Source organism: Eumetopias jubatus, unplaced genomic scaffold (assembly GCF_037043125.1).
Source record: "Eumetopias jubatus isolate StellerSeaLion01/CBP00866 unplaced genomic scaffold, mEumJub1_p1.0 scaffold_7, whole genome shotgun sequence".
Lineage (NCBI taxonomy): Eukaryota > Metazoa > Chordata > Mammalia > Carnivora > Otariidae > Eumetopias > Eumetopias jubatus.
In genome coordinates, this window is record NW_028274813.1 from 60,006,761 (window position 1) to 60,023,040 (window position 16,280).

The following is a 16,280-nucleotide window of genomic DNA, read 5'->3' on the forward strand; positions in this document are numbered from 1 at the left end:
ATTTCCTAATGGAAATGTGTTTATCTTTATAAGCAAGGCAATCTGCTGTCACTGAATATTAATACACTTTTTGTATAGTCAGCCCCAAGTAATTCTCTTCACTTACAGATTATTGGAGCAATTAACACCACACTGTACCCAAATTATTTACTTCAGTCACTTCTTGAATACCTTTTTTGCTTTCTCTTTCCTTACCGTTTTCCATCAGGGTTCTGGTTCTTATATCACGCTAATGCCTTCCTTGGGCTGAGCTATGCAACATGTTTAGTGCATTGAGCACACAGCCAACTTTCCAGGGAATCGAGCCATAGACCTACCTCCTAAATGATACTGACAGCTAAACTAATTTTTCTGTATCTTAGAAAATCAAAGTTGTAGTTTACTTTAGACATATCAACCAAGTTTAATTGACATGGTAGACTCCCACTCGAAGCTCAGTGAAAAACTGGTGTTCAGGGAAAATTTAAAGAATCCCTCCATACAGCATATAATGAAAGTGGCATGGTTTGGGCTAACAAATATATCCAAGGACCAGATGCAGAAACTTAGTTCAATTGATTCTCTGTAATGAGAAATAATAATTATATTGTTTGTGCCTGAAGACCTGATAGGAGTTGAAGGAGGAAAAACTTGTGTTAGTCTTATGTTACAATGTTAGCTAAAACTTTTGTTGGGTTGCACTTCCTTGAAGTTCAGTTGCTGGTTTTAAAAAGCCAAATCTGTGTCACTTGGTCTTTTTAAGCTGTTTTTCCTTCCTTTGAAGGATGCATAGTTTTCCCTCTCTCTTTTGCTTACATGGAAATGGCCCCAAGATGCATGCAATTTTGTGAACTTCAGATTGCAGATTCTATGTAATTCAAATAACAGAGCCATGAAACTCCACTCTTTCATTTGGATTCCATGAACCACTGAGACTTGTGGAGTAGAAATGATGTCAGAATAATGCCCTAAAGGTGTAGGGTCACGGCCAGAACTCTGCCTTTGGATACCACGACCTATCAAGCTATAGGAGCCTTGCACTCATAACCCAGGGCTGAGAGCCGCCCTCATTGTTTTAATTACAGAGTTACAGCATGTGGGTAAGAAACTTGGACTTGACAAAAGCAGAAGAAAGAGGATATTGTCTGCCTTCAATCAGCTTTGTATTAGGAGATCCTTAAAGGGAAAATTATGTGAAAGAAAGAAGGAGGAAGAAAACAAACTAGCAGGATCCCTATTTCAATGTAATTTGGAGAAAATGACTGATTTGGGTTGGTCATGTTGCCAGAGCAGATGACTCAAGGCTTCCAAATAAGAAATGGAAATCAGGAGGATGCCTGAAGCCTGCAAGAAAACAAATTGTGAAGATATGATTGACTATAAGGCTTCAAAATCAACTGTACCAAAGATGAGCTTGGATCATTGCCCAGAACAGAACTGAATGGTGATGTTCATTTAGGTTCTGACTGTTGAAACAAAATAAAATGTAGTAATTGTGCTCTGTTAGGTACACAGACGTGTTAATGCTTTCCAATTTCCCCAACTGGGGATCTGGTGTCACTTTCCCTGTCGTTCCTATTTCATGCTTCACCGGTGAGTATTATTGCTGCTCTGGACACTTCTTGAATGCCAGGTTTTTGGCAAAGAACTGGGATCCAGGTGAAAGCATCCTTCTCAGGCTGCATGTGAGTGTGCTGCAGGTGGCTTTGAAAATGGCTTTAGAACTTGGAAATCATTTCCTTAATTGGCCTTTTCAGGCTTGGATGATGTGCACCTCGATCCTGGCATTCAGTGTTACAGTTGCTGGACCTCGGTTATGAGTCTCAGCAATTTGGGCCCCAGAGCACTTCGTCTCTGACAACCAGGAAAAGCCTCAGTTTCCATTGGCAGCAGAGTTGGTGGGAAGACATTTTATTCATGGTTTTCTTATACTCATTTTCTTAGTAACCTATCAGTTGAGTTTTCTGACAGTCTTTCTGATGGACAACAGGGTTTAACTCCCTCCCAAGGTTGGTTTTGAAGCAACTACATCTTTCCCTTTCTCCTGGGGGGCCGCAAAGAAGAAAAGATTCCACGTTGTTTTTCCTAACACCAAAATCCTGCTTACTAGCCCAGCAACTTCGGAAATTTCCCAGCCTGCCTCTAGGAGCAGTCCAATTGCACGGTACAAATGACTTCCAAACAAACATTTTCTACATACTAAATTAGAAAAAAAAAAACAGCAAAACCAACAAGGGGGTGACTCAGAAGGAAAAAAAGGAGGGGCAGACAGAACATGTGATTTTTCCACTCCTTTTTGGTTTCTTTACCTGAGTCAAATTTTGAGAATGTTAAGCGCTGTCCTGTCTACCCACTATTTACCACAAAGTCTTCAAATTTCAGTAGCTGACTGAAAGCCAGTAACTTTTTTTCAGCCCTCCAAATGGACTAAAGATGTTGTCAGGTACAAGATGTTTAATTAAGGATCTGTCTAGTCTCTTTGGGCGTCTAAAGTTTGGACCTTAAACAAGGTAACCTAAAATTAGACCCTACTAATGAGAGACAGCAGGAGGCTTCTTCAAGAGTTCCACTTGCCATAAATGAACCACCAAGATGGGACACAAACTAGAACTCAAAGGAAATTCCACATCTCCTTCCTTCTTACAATCAGCATCTTTTCATTGATTGGTCTATGACCTTGGAGCCACTCAATATGTTAAAATAGCTTCACACTTTAAAAATGGGGGTGGGGGGAAATGAGGGGTAAAATTATTTTGTGAGCTTTGGCACAAATCTGTATTTCAAATAAGCTATGTATGAGCTGTGTTTTTGAGTGAAGAACACGTGCAATGCAGTTTTGATCTTCATTTTATAGATGTACATAAGTAATACAAGGCCTGTTTTGATTATACAATGAAAAACAAATGTGATCCAATATTGTAGTACTCTGTATCTACTTATGTTTCTGAACAACGACTCTCATTAGTATATGAACCACCATTAATGGCTTTGGAGACCTGGAACTCTATCCTGATGTTTGCTTATGAGCTATTCCATGTGTGGTTTGGGGTTCTCTCATAGATAATCATCCTATTAGGACAGGGTTTTAATGTGTGATGGGCTCCTGAAAGAAATAATCTAAAACCGTTTCTCAAAATGGTTCTCACAGTCTCCTTCTAAGTGCTTTGCTTAACATTCAACAACTCCCTTCACTATAATTATGACTGAAGATTTCTAACTTAAGGCTTTTTCAGAAATGGGGGTGTTAAAGGCTATTTGCTAGTGAAGATCAAAACTACGTTGTGCATGTTCTTCTCAAATTTTTTGAGCTGTTGGTTAACAGAAGACATAGTTGAAAGCAACTCAGGTAGTAAAGATGTATTTTTAATTTCACCTAACCAGGAATCTGGAGGCAGATTGCTAAGATTGACTAATTCAACAGCCCAATAGTGTCACTGAGATCCAGGTCCTTTCCATCTCTGTCCTGGCCTTCTTTGGTTTGTGGGCGATGATGTCTCATCTGACCGCAGGACACAGGCATCTCATGCAGATAGCACAACAGCTAGCAAGAAAGAAGGACTTTTCTTTCCGTGGGCCTCTTTTCCTTGGGCTAGAAATCCAGGACTTCCAACATATAGTCCCTCTTCCCACCACTGGCCTCATGGGCTGGGTTTGGATCATGTGTCCATGCATGTGACAGGATTCACCAGCAAGGGAATGGGACCACCATGACTGGCTTGAAGAATGCTCTTTCACCCTTGGACTAGCAAAGGGCTTTCTTCCCTGAGTACAGGGCATGGTGAATACCTGCACCCCCAAGGAACAAAGAGGGATATCTGTTGGGTGAGCAACCAACAGTACTCCCCATTGACTTTTTTTGGATAATAACAGTTTTTACTTTAATATGTAGTATTCATATTTCAGTGTTTTAACATTACTGAAGTATTGTCTTTCTCCCACACTGACAGTATTATCCTGGTATTCCTCTTAAGAATAAAAGTTATCCTGGGGGGGAAAGTATTTATCCTTGGGCCTACTTTTTTTTTTCTCATTCTGATACAACTAGAAAATACTTAACAACCCAAAAGCTTTCACAAAAAAATGATCTTGTTCATCTCAGCCCAGAGTAATCACTTATGCAGGTAGTGTTTCACATTACTTTAAAACAGAACTGAATGGAAATGGGACTAGAAAACTGATTTTTGATCACCATTTCTGACTTTTCCTAAAATAAGTGATAAGACATTTTTGCAACATACAATAACTTTTCAAAAGTGTTTATGGAAATAAAATTTTTTTAAAGATTTTATTTATTTATTTGACAGAGAGAGAGAGCAGGAACACAAGCAGGGGGAGTGGGAGAGGGAGAAGAAGTCTTCCCGCGGAACAGGGAGCCCTATGTGGGGCTCGATCCCAGGACCCTGGGATCATGACCTGAGCTGAAGGCAGATTCTTAATGACTGAGCTACCCAGGCGCCCTTGGAAATAAATTTATTTCAAGAAAAATTCTAATAGAGCATAGCCCAGTGGTCAAGGACATGGACTGTGAGGACAACGGAACTTGATTTGAATCACTGTCCCCTGTTTGGCAGTGATTGACAGTAGGCCTCACCTACAAAGTGAAGAAAATAATCATTCCAAAAAGAAAAAAAAGAAAATAATCATACCTCTTCAAAAGATTGTTGTGAAAGTTGAAGGAGATTAAAATATGTCCATATGCCTATATACATTTATTCTTTTTTATCTTTATTTTTTTATTTTTATTATGTTATGTTAATCACCATACATTACATCATTAGTTTTTGATGTAGTGTTCCATGATTCATTGTTTGTGTATAACACCCAGTGCTCCATGCAGAATGTGCCCTCTTTAATACCCATCACCAGGCTAACCCATCCCCCCACCCCCCTCCCCTCTAGAACCCTCAGTTTGTTTTTCAGAGTCCATCGTCTCTCATGGTTCATCTCCCCCTCCGATTTCCCCCCCTTCATTCTTCCCCTCCTGCTATCTTCTTCTTTTTTTTTTTTAACATATAATGTATTATTTGTTTCAGAGGTACAGATCTGTGATTCAACAGTCTTACACAATTCACAGTGCTCACCATAGCACATACCCTCCCCAATGTCTATCACCCAGACACCCAATCCTTCCCACCCCCCCACCACTCCAGCAACCCTCAGTTTGTTTCCTGAGGTTAAGAATTCCTCATATCAGTGAGATCATGTGATACATGTCTTTCTCAGATTGACTTATTTCGCTCAGCATAATACCCTCCAGTTCCATCCACGTCATTGCAAATGGCAAGATTTCATTCCTTTTGATGGCTGCATAATATTCCAGTGTGTGTGTGTGTGTGTGTGTGTGTGTGTGTGTGTGTGTGTGTGTGTGTGTGTGTGTATACCACATCTTCTTTATCCATTCATCTGTCGATGGACATCTTCACTCTTTCCACAGTTTAGCTATTGTGGACATTGCTGCTATAAACATCGGGGTGCACATACCCCTTCGGATCCCTACATTTGTATCTTTGGGGTAAATACCCAGCAGTGCAATTGCTGGATCATAGGGTAGCTCTATTTTCAACTTTTTGAAGACTCTCCATACTGTTTTCCAGGGTGGCTGCACCAGCTTGCATTCCCACCAACAGTGTAGGAGGGTTCCCTTTTCTCCGCATCCCCGCCAACATCTGTCGTTTCCTGACTTGTTAATTTTAGCCATCCTGACTGGTGTGAGGTGGTATCTCATTGAGGTTTTGATTTGGATTTCCCTTATGCCGAGCGACGTTGAGCACTTTTTCATGTGTCTGTTGGCCATTTGGATGTCTTCTTTGGAAAAATGTCTGTTCGTGTCTTCTGCCCATTTCTTGATTGGATCATTTGTTCTTTGGGTGTTGAGTTTAAAAAGTTCTTTATACATACATTTATTCTTAACAGAGTGGCTAGTACATAGTAAGCTTTTGACAAATTTTGACTATTCTTACTTATATCAATATCAACAAAAATCCATAAACATCCAAGTTAACATTTTCCTACATAGGATAATTAAAACCAAATTCACAACTTTTAGAAATAACAATTTTGAGAAACAAACTGAGGACTGCCATCTAGTTCATACCACCTTGTTATGGGAGGTCTTGCATTGGTTTTCATGCCTTTTCCAAAGAGTTCTCCAGTTGGCTTGATATTGGTCAAAACTTAAAGCCAGAATGGTGGCTTTACTGTCTTTTCAGGGATAAGAACTGCTATTAATGCTACATACACATTAGAATTAGTTTCCATTCATCTAGGGAATAGACTGGATGTGTCAGTCTGCTTCTTGAAAAGTAAGCAGGATAAAGCATGTTGATATGGGTGTCACAAATCTCTCAACTTCCCTAGTTACTGTCCTCCTCAGCCACATGCTCTGTATTTCAAGCCAAAACTACATGAAGGCAGAAAAATTTGGCAGAGTGAACAGTGCATGTGGGTATAAAAATTTGTTCTTTAGCAGAAAAAAAAAAAGTATCTCCTTCATAAAACATGACAATTCCTTTATGTTTTTAAGAATCTGTATGTCGTACTTTACCTTAGGAAAGCTTCCAGTAATTATCTAATCAATCAAGAAAAGTAGCTCGTCAGCTTGTGCCCTTGCCCACCACATTCTCTTCCTCGAATTTTAGGTGTGACTCTTCTAATTGGCCCAAGGGCCAATCTTCACTGACAAAAAGGCTTTTCGTGGGAGAGGGTGTGGCACGGAGGTCCTGTGGCAGCCACTTTGACTGTAGGGGCCGTGAGGCTTACTTTCTGGATTCAGGACTTTGGGTTGTCAAGTAATAAACCCAACTCAGAATTATTTAGATGTAAAAAAAAAAGGAATTTATTCTAAGTGATACTGGGTATCTCAAAGAATGAAAAGCAAAGGAAAATGCCAATATTCAAGAAAGGTTGAGATATAACTAGGCGTAAAAAATTGCTGGCAGTAGGGTCATACACCCAGTATCAGAACTTCTCTTCTCAATTTTGCTTCTGTGTTTCCCTGAATGGTAGCTTCCTTCTTTTTTATCACTGCAGATTGACTTTCTCCAAATGACAGACTGTCCCTGATATGCTAGCTTTCTGTCTAGCTATGCTAGAGCTTCAACCACACAAAGCGAGACTTGACTTTTTCAGTTCTAATTCCCAAATCCTGGAGAAAAACTCTGCTAGGTCTAGCTTGGATCAGATTGACTGGGGCAAAGAGACAGAATACCATTTGGATCCATCTGGTGAGGTGCCCAATCAACCAACTGCCTACAGGTGGTATCATATTGTACTAATGTGTTGGCTCCAGTGTTTTAAAAAATTGGGTGGGGCAGTTCTCAACAGAAGAGGTGCTGGCCTGACTGTTCTGTAGGTGTCCACTATTGCAAGGATATATTGTGAAAACAGTGCAAGGAAGTAGATCTAGGTTCCCATTTTCAAACAAAGGCTGCCTATGGTCCTTGAGAATTTCCCATTAAAGCTGTTCATTCACTGTTAGAAAGTTCAGGATGGTGGGATGGCTGGAGGCGGTGGCAGGGATTTGGGGGCTGCGGGGGGGGGGGGGATGATTACACATGAAAGGAACTGAGCAGAGAGAAGGGAAGGAGGGAGCATCAAGGAAGCATCGCCAACTTGAAGCAGAGGGCTCTGGACCTCCCAGCTCTTTTCAGATTAAATCCTTATGGTTCTCTCAGCTGCCTCTCTTCCCTGCTGCCTTACACCTCTTTTTAATATTTTCTCCCATCATTTTTAAAATGAAGACCTTCTGTGTTACTTAGAAGATTTCTGTCCTTCTCCAGAGAAGCAGTACTCTACTTTAGGCAGAAGTTTGAAGTTAAGGCAGATTTTGTCTCTTCAGGAAAGCACTTTCCCATATCCTCCTTTATTTTTCTTAGAACCACAAAATCTGAGGGTTGGAGTAGACCGATCTTGAGGGCCATCAAGTTCATCCATTGCTGTATACATCCCATCTCTGGCATCCATCACAAGTGGCCATCCAGACTGCTTGACCACTTACCATGAAGGAGAATTCATCATTTTTCAGGACAACCTATTCCATCTGTAGATAATTCTATTGGGAGTACTTCCTTATATTAAGCTCCTACTGTATCAATAACGTGTCTTCTCTTTTTTTTTTTAAGGTTTTATTTATTTATTTGACAGAGAGAGAGAGATAGCAAGAGCAGGAACACAAGCAGGGGGAGTGGGAGAGGGAGAAGCGGGCTTCCCGCAGAGCAGGGAGCCCGATGCGGGGCTCGATCCCAGGACCCTGGGATCATGACCTGAGCTGAAGGCAGACATTTAATCATCTGAGCCACCCAGGAGCCCCAATAATGTGTCTTTTCTTGTTGCTTCCATCTGTTGGTCCTAGTTCTACCACCTGGAAACAAAGGGAAAATTCGAAGCTCTTTCCTACATGCTCACCTTTCAAGAGATCGATCACGTTCATCATGTTTCTCCCTATGACTGTTCTTCTCCAGGCTGAGTGACTGTTCTTCCTATAACTGTTCTCTGTTGTATGGGATTTCAAGTACCTCTATTATTAAGAGGGACACTCTGTTCTAGAAGCTTTAGTTATTTAAATGTTCTTCTTAACTTTTTCCCCAAAAACCAGACATAATCTTCCAGATATGGAAAAATCAGCACAGAAAGAACAGAACTAATAAATCTTTCATTATAAATATAGAACTTCTATTCAGATAATCACATTTATCTTCTGGGAAGACCGAGCCTATGCTTAGTCACTCTTATGCTGAAAATTATGTAATGATTAATTTATAATGAAATGTAAATGATAAAGAGTGGTGGTATTTGAATTTTATAAGTGAATTTCAGGCATTAGTAGTTGAAATTGGAATGGAAAGGAGGTGGGAGCATGAATTCCCATAATTCTTCAAATCATATGTCTGCTAGCACTATCCATTAAGTCAAAAGTACTGGGTAGAGTAAGCCCATATCAGGGCATCATTTGATTCCTTTCTTCCCCTTTGCGAAATCAACATGCTTAACAAATGTTTGTGTCCTGGTTACATATCCACACACAGAGAAGACTCTGGGGTAAGCATACTAATGCACGCTTAGCCCTCAAGGAGGCAACAATTTAGAAACTATAAAACAAACCCTTTGCTTCCCTAACTGAAGTGTGCTTTGTAAGCCAGTCAATCAAGGAAGAGCAAGAGATCACCACGTTGGATCGGGTGGCACAGTGGATTAGTGTATATAAATTCTTAACTTGTTCTAGAAGCAGAACCCAATTTAAGGAAGTTGGAGTGAAGCTTGCGGGGTCAGTCAGAGAAGCCCCAGCTCCATGTTAAACGGACATCCTAAAATACAAACACATTGAGTCCTGCCTTTTTCTGTAGTCACTTATGGGTTCATCCGGAACAGGGTGGACAAATTTAAAATTTTGAATCTTAAATCTAATATGAAATAAGTGGTGACATTTTATGAACCTTATCATAAGCATATGGCACTCGTTCTCAGTTTTGTTTTTTGTTTTTGTTTTTGTTTTTGTTTCTAAAAACATTTGAGTATGTGACAAGCCCCTCAACATTGGCATTGACAGTCATCTCAGGCCCTGTAAGACTGCATATCAGCAAGGAAGTTTGACATTTCTTCTGCCAGCAACGTATGTCCCTGACCTTCTGTCTCCATCAGGGAAGTTAAAAAAAAATCATTACTAACTCAGGACAGGGCTGGGAGCTCAGTTTCCATAGTCATAGAGCTTGTTAGTGTCTTTGTGTTAGTAGAGCTGAAACTAAGGATTTGTGCCCCTTGTTAGCAAGAAAGTTCCAGTCTGTGGGCTCAGATCTAACCCTAACCTCATTTGGCAACAAGGGAGGAAGTGCAAAACTGTAGACAGCTTGAAGCTACCTACCATACAACTGAGAAAATAAATTCAAGATCCCTTAGAGTGAGGAAGGTCAAGTTCATCCTTTAGGTATAACTCATTGTTGTGGTTAGCAATGTACCCAGGGGATTCCAGTCTTGGTGCCATTTATTCTTCTGAATTTTGTAGTGCTAATAATTGTGAAATTCATAATCTCTGCACTTTAGAATTAAAACAAAGGAGGACTTCATGATTGGTGTGGTACATTGAATAATTGGGGATACTTTAAGATTAGTTGCTTTATCTATAAACAAAAGCAGAATTACCTGTTTCCTGATTCCTTTACATAAAATCTTTTATTTCTCCAATAGATTGTTTGGTTTTTACAAGGGGATTCTGCCACCAATCTTGGCTGAAACACCAAAAAGAGCAGTGAAGGTAAGCATTGTATACCTTTCCACCAAGTGAAAATAGACTGCAGTAACAACTTCACCCCTAAAACATCCCACAACAAACTATGGGACGTTAATGTGAATTAAAGATAAGAGAGTGAAAAATTTAATGTGGAAATTATAGCATAACTTTTATTATAATTAAGCCAGGTCACTCTCTCAAATATTGGTTTATGGATTTTTTTTTCAGGTAAAGGCACTCCCTTCTAATGAGGAGATTATACAAAAAGTACGGTAGCGAATGAAATTCACATAATTGAACCACAGCAGCCACAAAATAACTTGGGCCTTTTTCTCAAAGCAGTTCATCAATTTTCCTCGGTAGTAATAATTATTAAAAGAGAGAGGGAGAGGAGATAAGGGAAGAGTGGTAGAAAAAACTGTTTCCCTAAATCAGTTCCATTTTATGAACAAAGCAAACAAAAATACACTGTATTTCTTTGTATATGATTCTCATATAACACATTTACTTGGAATGCTAACTTCATTTCCTTCCCTACCCCCTCCACCCCGGTCTCCTCTGTTAAAATTCTCTACTCTGGTTTTTACAAAATTATTACTTCCACTATGTTGATTTCCATTCTTTAACCACATAACTCTGGGAGTTTATGTACTACTTGCTGGTTCAGTATCTGGATAGGAACACAGAGATCTGGCAAGGACCTCCAGGGAAGAAAGAACTAAATCGGATCACTCTTTTCTATGTTCTCTCGAACAGAAGTCCTGATCACAGTGACTCTGGCTGTCAGTGCCCCCTCCCCCACACCACTGACTTCACCAAATATGGCTTTGTCTTTCCATTAGAAGGATAGCATACACTTAGACTAAAAGACTTCCTTTCCAACTAATGACATAAAGCTTTTTTCAGATACTTTACTCAATTTGTATTCCCAATATTCCTGAGAAGTAAGATGGGACAATTTCTATACTTTTGCTCAGTGAGTTAAGAGGTAGACTAAGTTAAATTTTATGATAAAATAACCAACATGCACAGACACCATACTTTTACATTATGTCAAAATGGTAATTTAATAGGATTTGATTCAGGTCTAGAATTCAGAAAACAAAGCTTTAAAACATACTTTCTCTATAAATTCATCCCCTTTGTTGCCATCGTTTTTGTGATTTTATATTATTACTTCAATACAAATTTCATTATAAGGATCTGAATCGCAGGAGAGAATCTGGAAAAAGTTCACCAAAGTACACAAGAGGGCTGAATTGAATTATGAAATGGCCTCACTTGATAAAAGATTGCCCAAGTAAACAAACAGAGCAGGGTTCCTTTTCAAAAGGAAAGTCACTTTGTCTCCGTGGAATAATATATTCATTTGTTCAGTGTTTTACACGGATAAATAGAGTAAGTTATAATTAAAGTTTTTCCTGGAATATTTTTCCTTACTACTATACATTGGAGACAATTTCATTTCAATTTGAAGAGGATTAAAGTTTATCAGTGTTGAACAGTCTTTTATGTAAGGAAAAAAAAAGTTGAGCTTTACAAAACTGAGTTAGTCTCTACTTAAGAAAAAAGCAATGCTCACTGCCAGAGCAATGGTTAACAGATGAACTTTTGGGCAACTGGATATGGTGTATGTGTCCCAGACATCTTGTTTCAAGTTGATTTTACCTTAAAATTATTGAGACATATGGTAAGTGCATTGGCTTTTTAAGTATAACTTGGAGTTAAGTGTATCTTTGCCAGATGGACAGCACTAGTTTTTCAATACAATTTATGAAAATATTCATAGAAAATTTTATAGATATTTATCTTAGAGTTTGCGAGGAAAGTGATCATCTGATTGTAACAATTTCATCATCATAAAGTGCTTCATTGTATGGCATCAAAGTTTACTGCAGAAAAAATATTCAGAGACCATACATATGTGTATGTATAAATATACCCACGCATACATACATCTACATGAATGTATGTGAATATGTGTGTGTGTGTGTGTGTGTGTATTCCTTGGTACTGACACTTCAATCACAATCATTATTATAATCAGAAACAGACAATGTGAAGTTTTTCTGCACTGTATTCTTTGAAATGAGGTTCATCATTAAAATAAGACTCATTGATGCTAAATAAATGAAACTTCCCCCTTCACAGATTAAGACAGAATTAGTATCGCAGTTAGCAAAAGGAAATAAAGACCTCAGAAAGAGGCCAGCTGGCCCTTCAGACATGGGAGGCACCCCTTTCAGGGTTCCTGGGTCTGGTCTTGAGACTCACAGGTCCAAAAACAGCATTTTTCCGTGGACAGACTCTCCAGGACTGCCTGATGCTAACCAGACGCACGGGAGAGTAGGAATTGTGAAGGCTATTCAGCACCCTCCCTACACCTGTCATGGTGTCTACACACACTAGATGCTTAATCGATGTTAGATGCACAAATGAAACATAGAGAAAGAAACAGAAAGAAAGTGTCCTGACTTATCACAGGAGACATTCCTCTCCTAGTCCCCAAAATTCTCACATCTCCTATTCAGTTTCTGGAAGACCAAGACTTCCATTTCCAGCCAAGGTAGAGTAACAGAGCCCAGATTTACTCTCCTGCCTGAAACGGCAACAACAAAAATGAACAAAATATATGAAACCACAATTTGCAGGACACTGGACATCGGACAAGGAAGGGCAAGGACAGGGAACAAATGAGAAGAGCTCTATGGTTTGCCCCCAACTTACTGCCTTGAGAGGCTTTTCCAGACCCCAGGCATGCGGGGGAAATGTAAGCAGAGCCCAGTGTACTCCCTGGGTTGAGAAGGAGCTGACGGGCTGGAGAGGGCAAGGCAGCTAGAGTTCACAGGACAGAGGTACCGGATAAGGGAAAGCTGCACAGAGAGAGAGCTCCTAAGCTCTTCAGAGGGACCCCGTAGATATTCAGCTGAGAACCGAGTGCATGCACGTGAGGAAACTAGCAAGGCCTGGGAAAAAGCTGTCCAGAGCATTCGGGGGAACAGTGCTTAGCAAGCACGTGGGGCCAGGAATAGTACCTGCTCCCAGGTGTCACCCAGACAAACTGTACTGACCTCCCCCGCCTAACCACAGCCTGACACTTCTCCAGAGACCACAAGGCTGGTCCTCCTGGGGCAGCCCCTCTCCCTAGGTGAAACAGCCAATTTCTAGGTTCCAGTAGATAGGTTATATATGGCACAGTTCATTTGGATTCCCGATTTTATATTCAGGATTCCCAAACCTTGATTGAATATGAATGTTTTCAAAACTCTTTAGTCACATATCTTAAGTATGACTTTGGGGAGGCAGCTTTATTACATGTTGAGCCTCCCAATTTTATCCTTAGAGTGTAACTTCATATCTCATATGATAGGGTGCTTATATCACATCTATGCATTGATCAGTGTTGTGGATGAGAAACTACTGAGAAATATCATGTAAGCCATAAAGGAGTAGTGTTGTATAGAGAGGAATTAAAATAACAGCTCATCTACTCATGCTTAAGAATATAGTTCTGGTATAATGTCTTCTAAGCTTTGAGCATGGGAGACATTCAGTAAATATTTGTTGAATGAATGAGTGAATGAATATTTTTTAGTAAATATTGGTTTCACACTAGAATGATGACATTTACATTATTTTACTATTACTGAAACTCCATTTTAAAAGACTTTACCTTTTCCTTCTTTAAGATAGTGTCTTATTTGTTTGAAGCACTATTTGCTTATTGGAATATATGATGATAATATTTTTCATGACTTTTGAATTCAGTACACTAACAGTTCATCACTGTGACTTACGGGGCTTCTTTATTCCCAGGAACCTGAATCATTTCATCCTAGGCATTCGCCAAAAGCCTCCAACAACACTGCTGATGAGTACCAGTCAGCTAATAGTAGTTTGGTTTTTTCACAATTTTAGAGATGGAATAGGAAAAGCCTAGGATTGCCCCAACACAGAGACTTGGAATTCCCTGTGAGAATTGCTACAATGACAGGCCAAGTGCCTGTCCCTAGACTTCTCCCTTGAGATCCCAGTTTGGTCCTTAATCCCTTGTAACCACAGAAAGTCAGAAATAAAGAAAAACAAAAATCAAAACCGCATCCTCACACTGGAAGAGAACAAGGTAGTGAGGTCCATCCATCCCAGAACTTCCCTGAACTCAGTATTCAGTGTTTCCAAATGTAGGTCATGACCTATGAGTCATAAAATCAATTAAGTGGGTCACTAGATGTAATGGGTCATGACCAGAATGTTTTTCACGAAACAGAATAGAAGCATAGTGCATTACACATAGTGAGGGGGGAAACACTGTTTTACAGCAATGTTTTGTTTCAGTTATAAATAAGTACAAGGGTACACTGCATTCATGCGTGTGTGCATGCGTGTGTGTGTTATGTCAATACTTTTTACATAGATTGTGCCCAAAAGGTTTGAAACCTTCTACCTTGAGGGACTCTGGGCTTCCAAAGTCAGGGAAGGCAAGAAGACCTCAGCAGCAAGAAAATTCTAGGGCAGAGAATCCCAAACTGTTAACAGTCACGGCTCAGCAGTGAGCAAGCATATGTCATGGTTAAGAGCATACACAGGCTTTGCAGTCAGTCCTTCTACTCACTAACTGCAGGGTATGGATCCACAGAATGAGAATCCTGATTGTACTATAACCTGTGGTCTGATGGCGTTGTACGGACTCAGTGCAGTAGCACCTGCGAAGGCCTTAGCATGTTTTCTGGACCACCTCAAGCTATCGTGAGGGATACAAGTAACTGTGGTTCCTCTATTAGCCCGAAGTGAAGAAAGAGAATGAAAACTAAGATTTTCTCAAAGTCCTGTGTCAGGCATGTCAGAAAATCTTACTTAAATTCTGTTATTTAAGGAATATTTTGGAAGGTAAGTTTTGTGTTCTTGAGGGCTGGAAAGGTCAGGTGACTTGCCCAGGCTTTCACAGCTAAGTAGCATAGCCAGGATTCAGTCCCAGGATTGCTCCCATCAAAACCCTAGCAAGGTGATTGTCAAAGAATAGTGATGATAGTGACCATAAAAATGAAGAAAAAAAACTTATCTGTAAAGCCTAAGACAGTAACACTTTTCCTCCCATGGTTAATGGTTTCACCAAAACGGTGGTGGCCACTGGTGCTATTTTTTTTTTTTAACACCAGGAGAGTTTCAGAGTTGACACCATCCACTAGAATGTTAGATCAAGGAGGCAGGGGTTTCTCTTTGTTCACTGCTGCAGGAGGCATCCAATAAATATTTGTTGAATGAGTAAATGAATGAATCCCTGATCTAGAAAAGTCTACATCTGTAGTTGAGTTAAGCATGGCACAAAAGTTATTCCTGGGTCTTTAAAAGAATCAAAATCTCTGCCCAAAGACTCATAGAGCCATGGGCACCTGGGTGGCTCAGTTGGTTGGCATAAACAGATATGCGTACCGAAGGCAGTCGCCTTTGGCTCAGGTCATGATCCTGGAGTCCCGGAATCGAGTCCCGCGACGGGCTCCCTGCTCAGTGGGGAGTCTGCTTCTCCCTCTGACCCTCCCCCCTCTCATGCTCTATCTCATTTTCTCTCTCTCAAATAAATAAATAAAATCTTAAAAAAAAGACTCATAGAGCCATGTCGACTTAGAACTACCTCTTTCTAACAACAGAGTATTATTTGATCCCCAAATCTGCTTTTTTTCTTCCCCCCTCTTATTGAGTTATAAAGTAATAGAGTAGAAGACATTTGAGACCATAAAGTACCCATGCCTTTTCTGGGGCCTTAAAAATCACGCCCTAGCAGGACCTAAGATTGTGCCTTATCAATGACATTGGCAGCTTCTACTAACAGAGCGCCCAGGAGCAAAACATCATGATCAAGCAAAATTGTTTCCCAAAATACAGAGTACAGAAAGAGAGGAGAGAGATGTATTTGGGGCACATTACATGAAGTCTGATGAGATTTGCCTCCATAGAAATTTATTTGCAGAGAAAATTATATGAAATGTTACCTCATGAAAGGCACCTACAAAATCTTCATCAGATGTTAAAGGAAGGAACCAAGCAGCTCTCTTTCTTCGTGAAAGGAGAAAGGTTGAAGACA

The 16,280-nt window shown here is 40.0% G+C and overlaps 1 protein-coding gene across 1 annotated transcript in view; it reads left to right on the top strand.

Moving 5' to 3' along the window:
- The window catches only part of SLC25A21 (solute carrier family 25 member 21), a 216,305-nt gene that overhangs the window by 159,124 nt on the left and 40,901 nt on the right, over positions 1-16,280 (top strand). Inside the window, exon 7 of the mRNA XM_088025167.1 lies at positions 10,159-10,225. Coding sequence (XP_087881293.1) covers positions 10,159-10,225 — 67 coding nt within the window. The remainder of the gene's footprint in view (positions 1-10,158; positions 10,226-16,280) is intronic.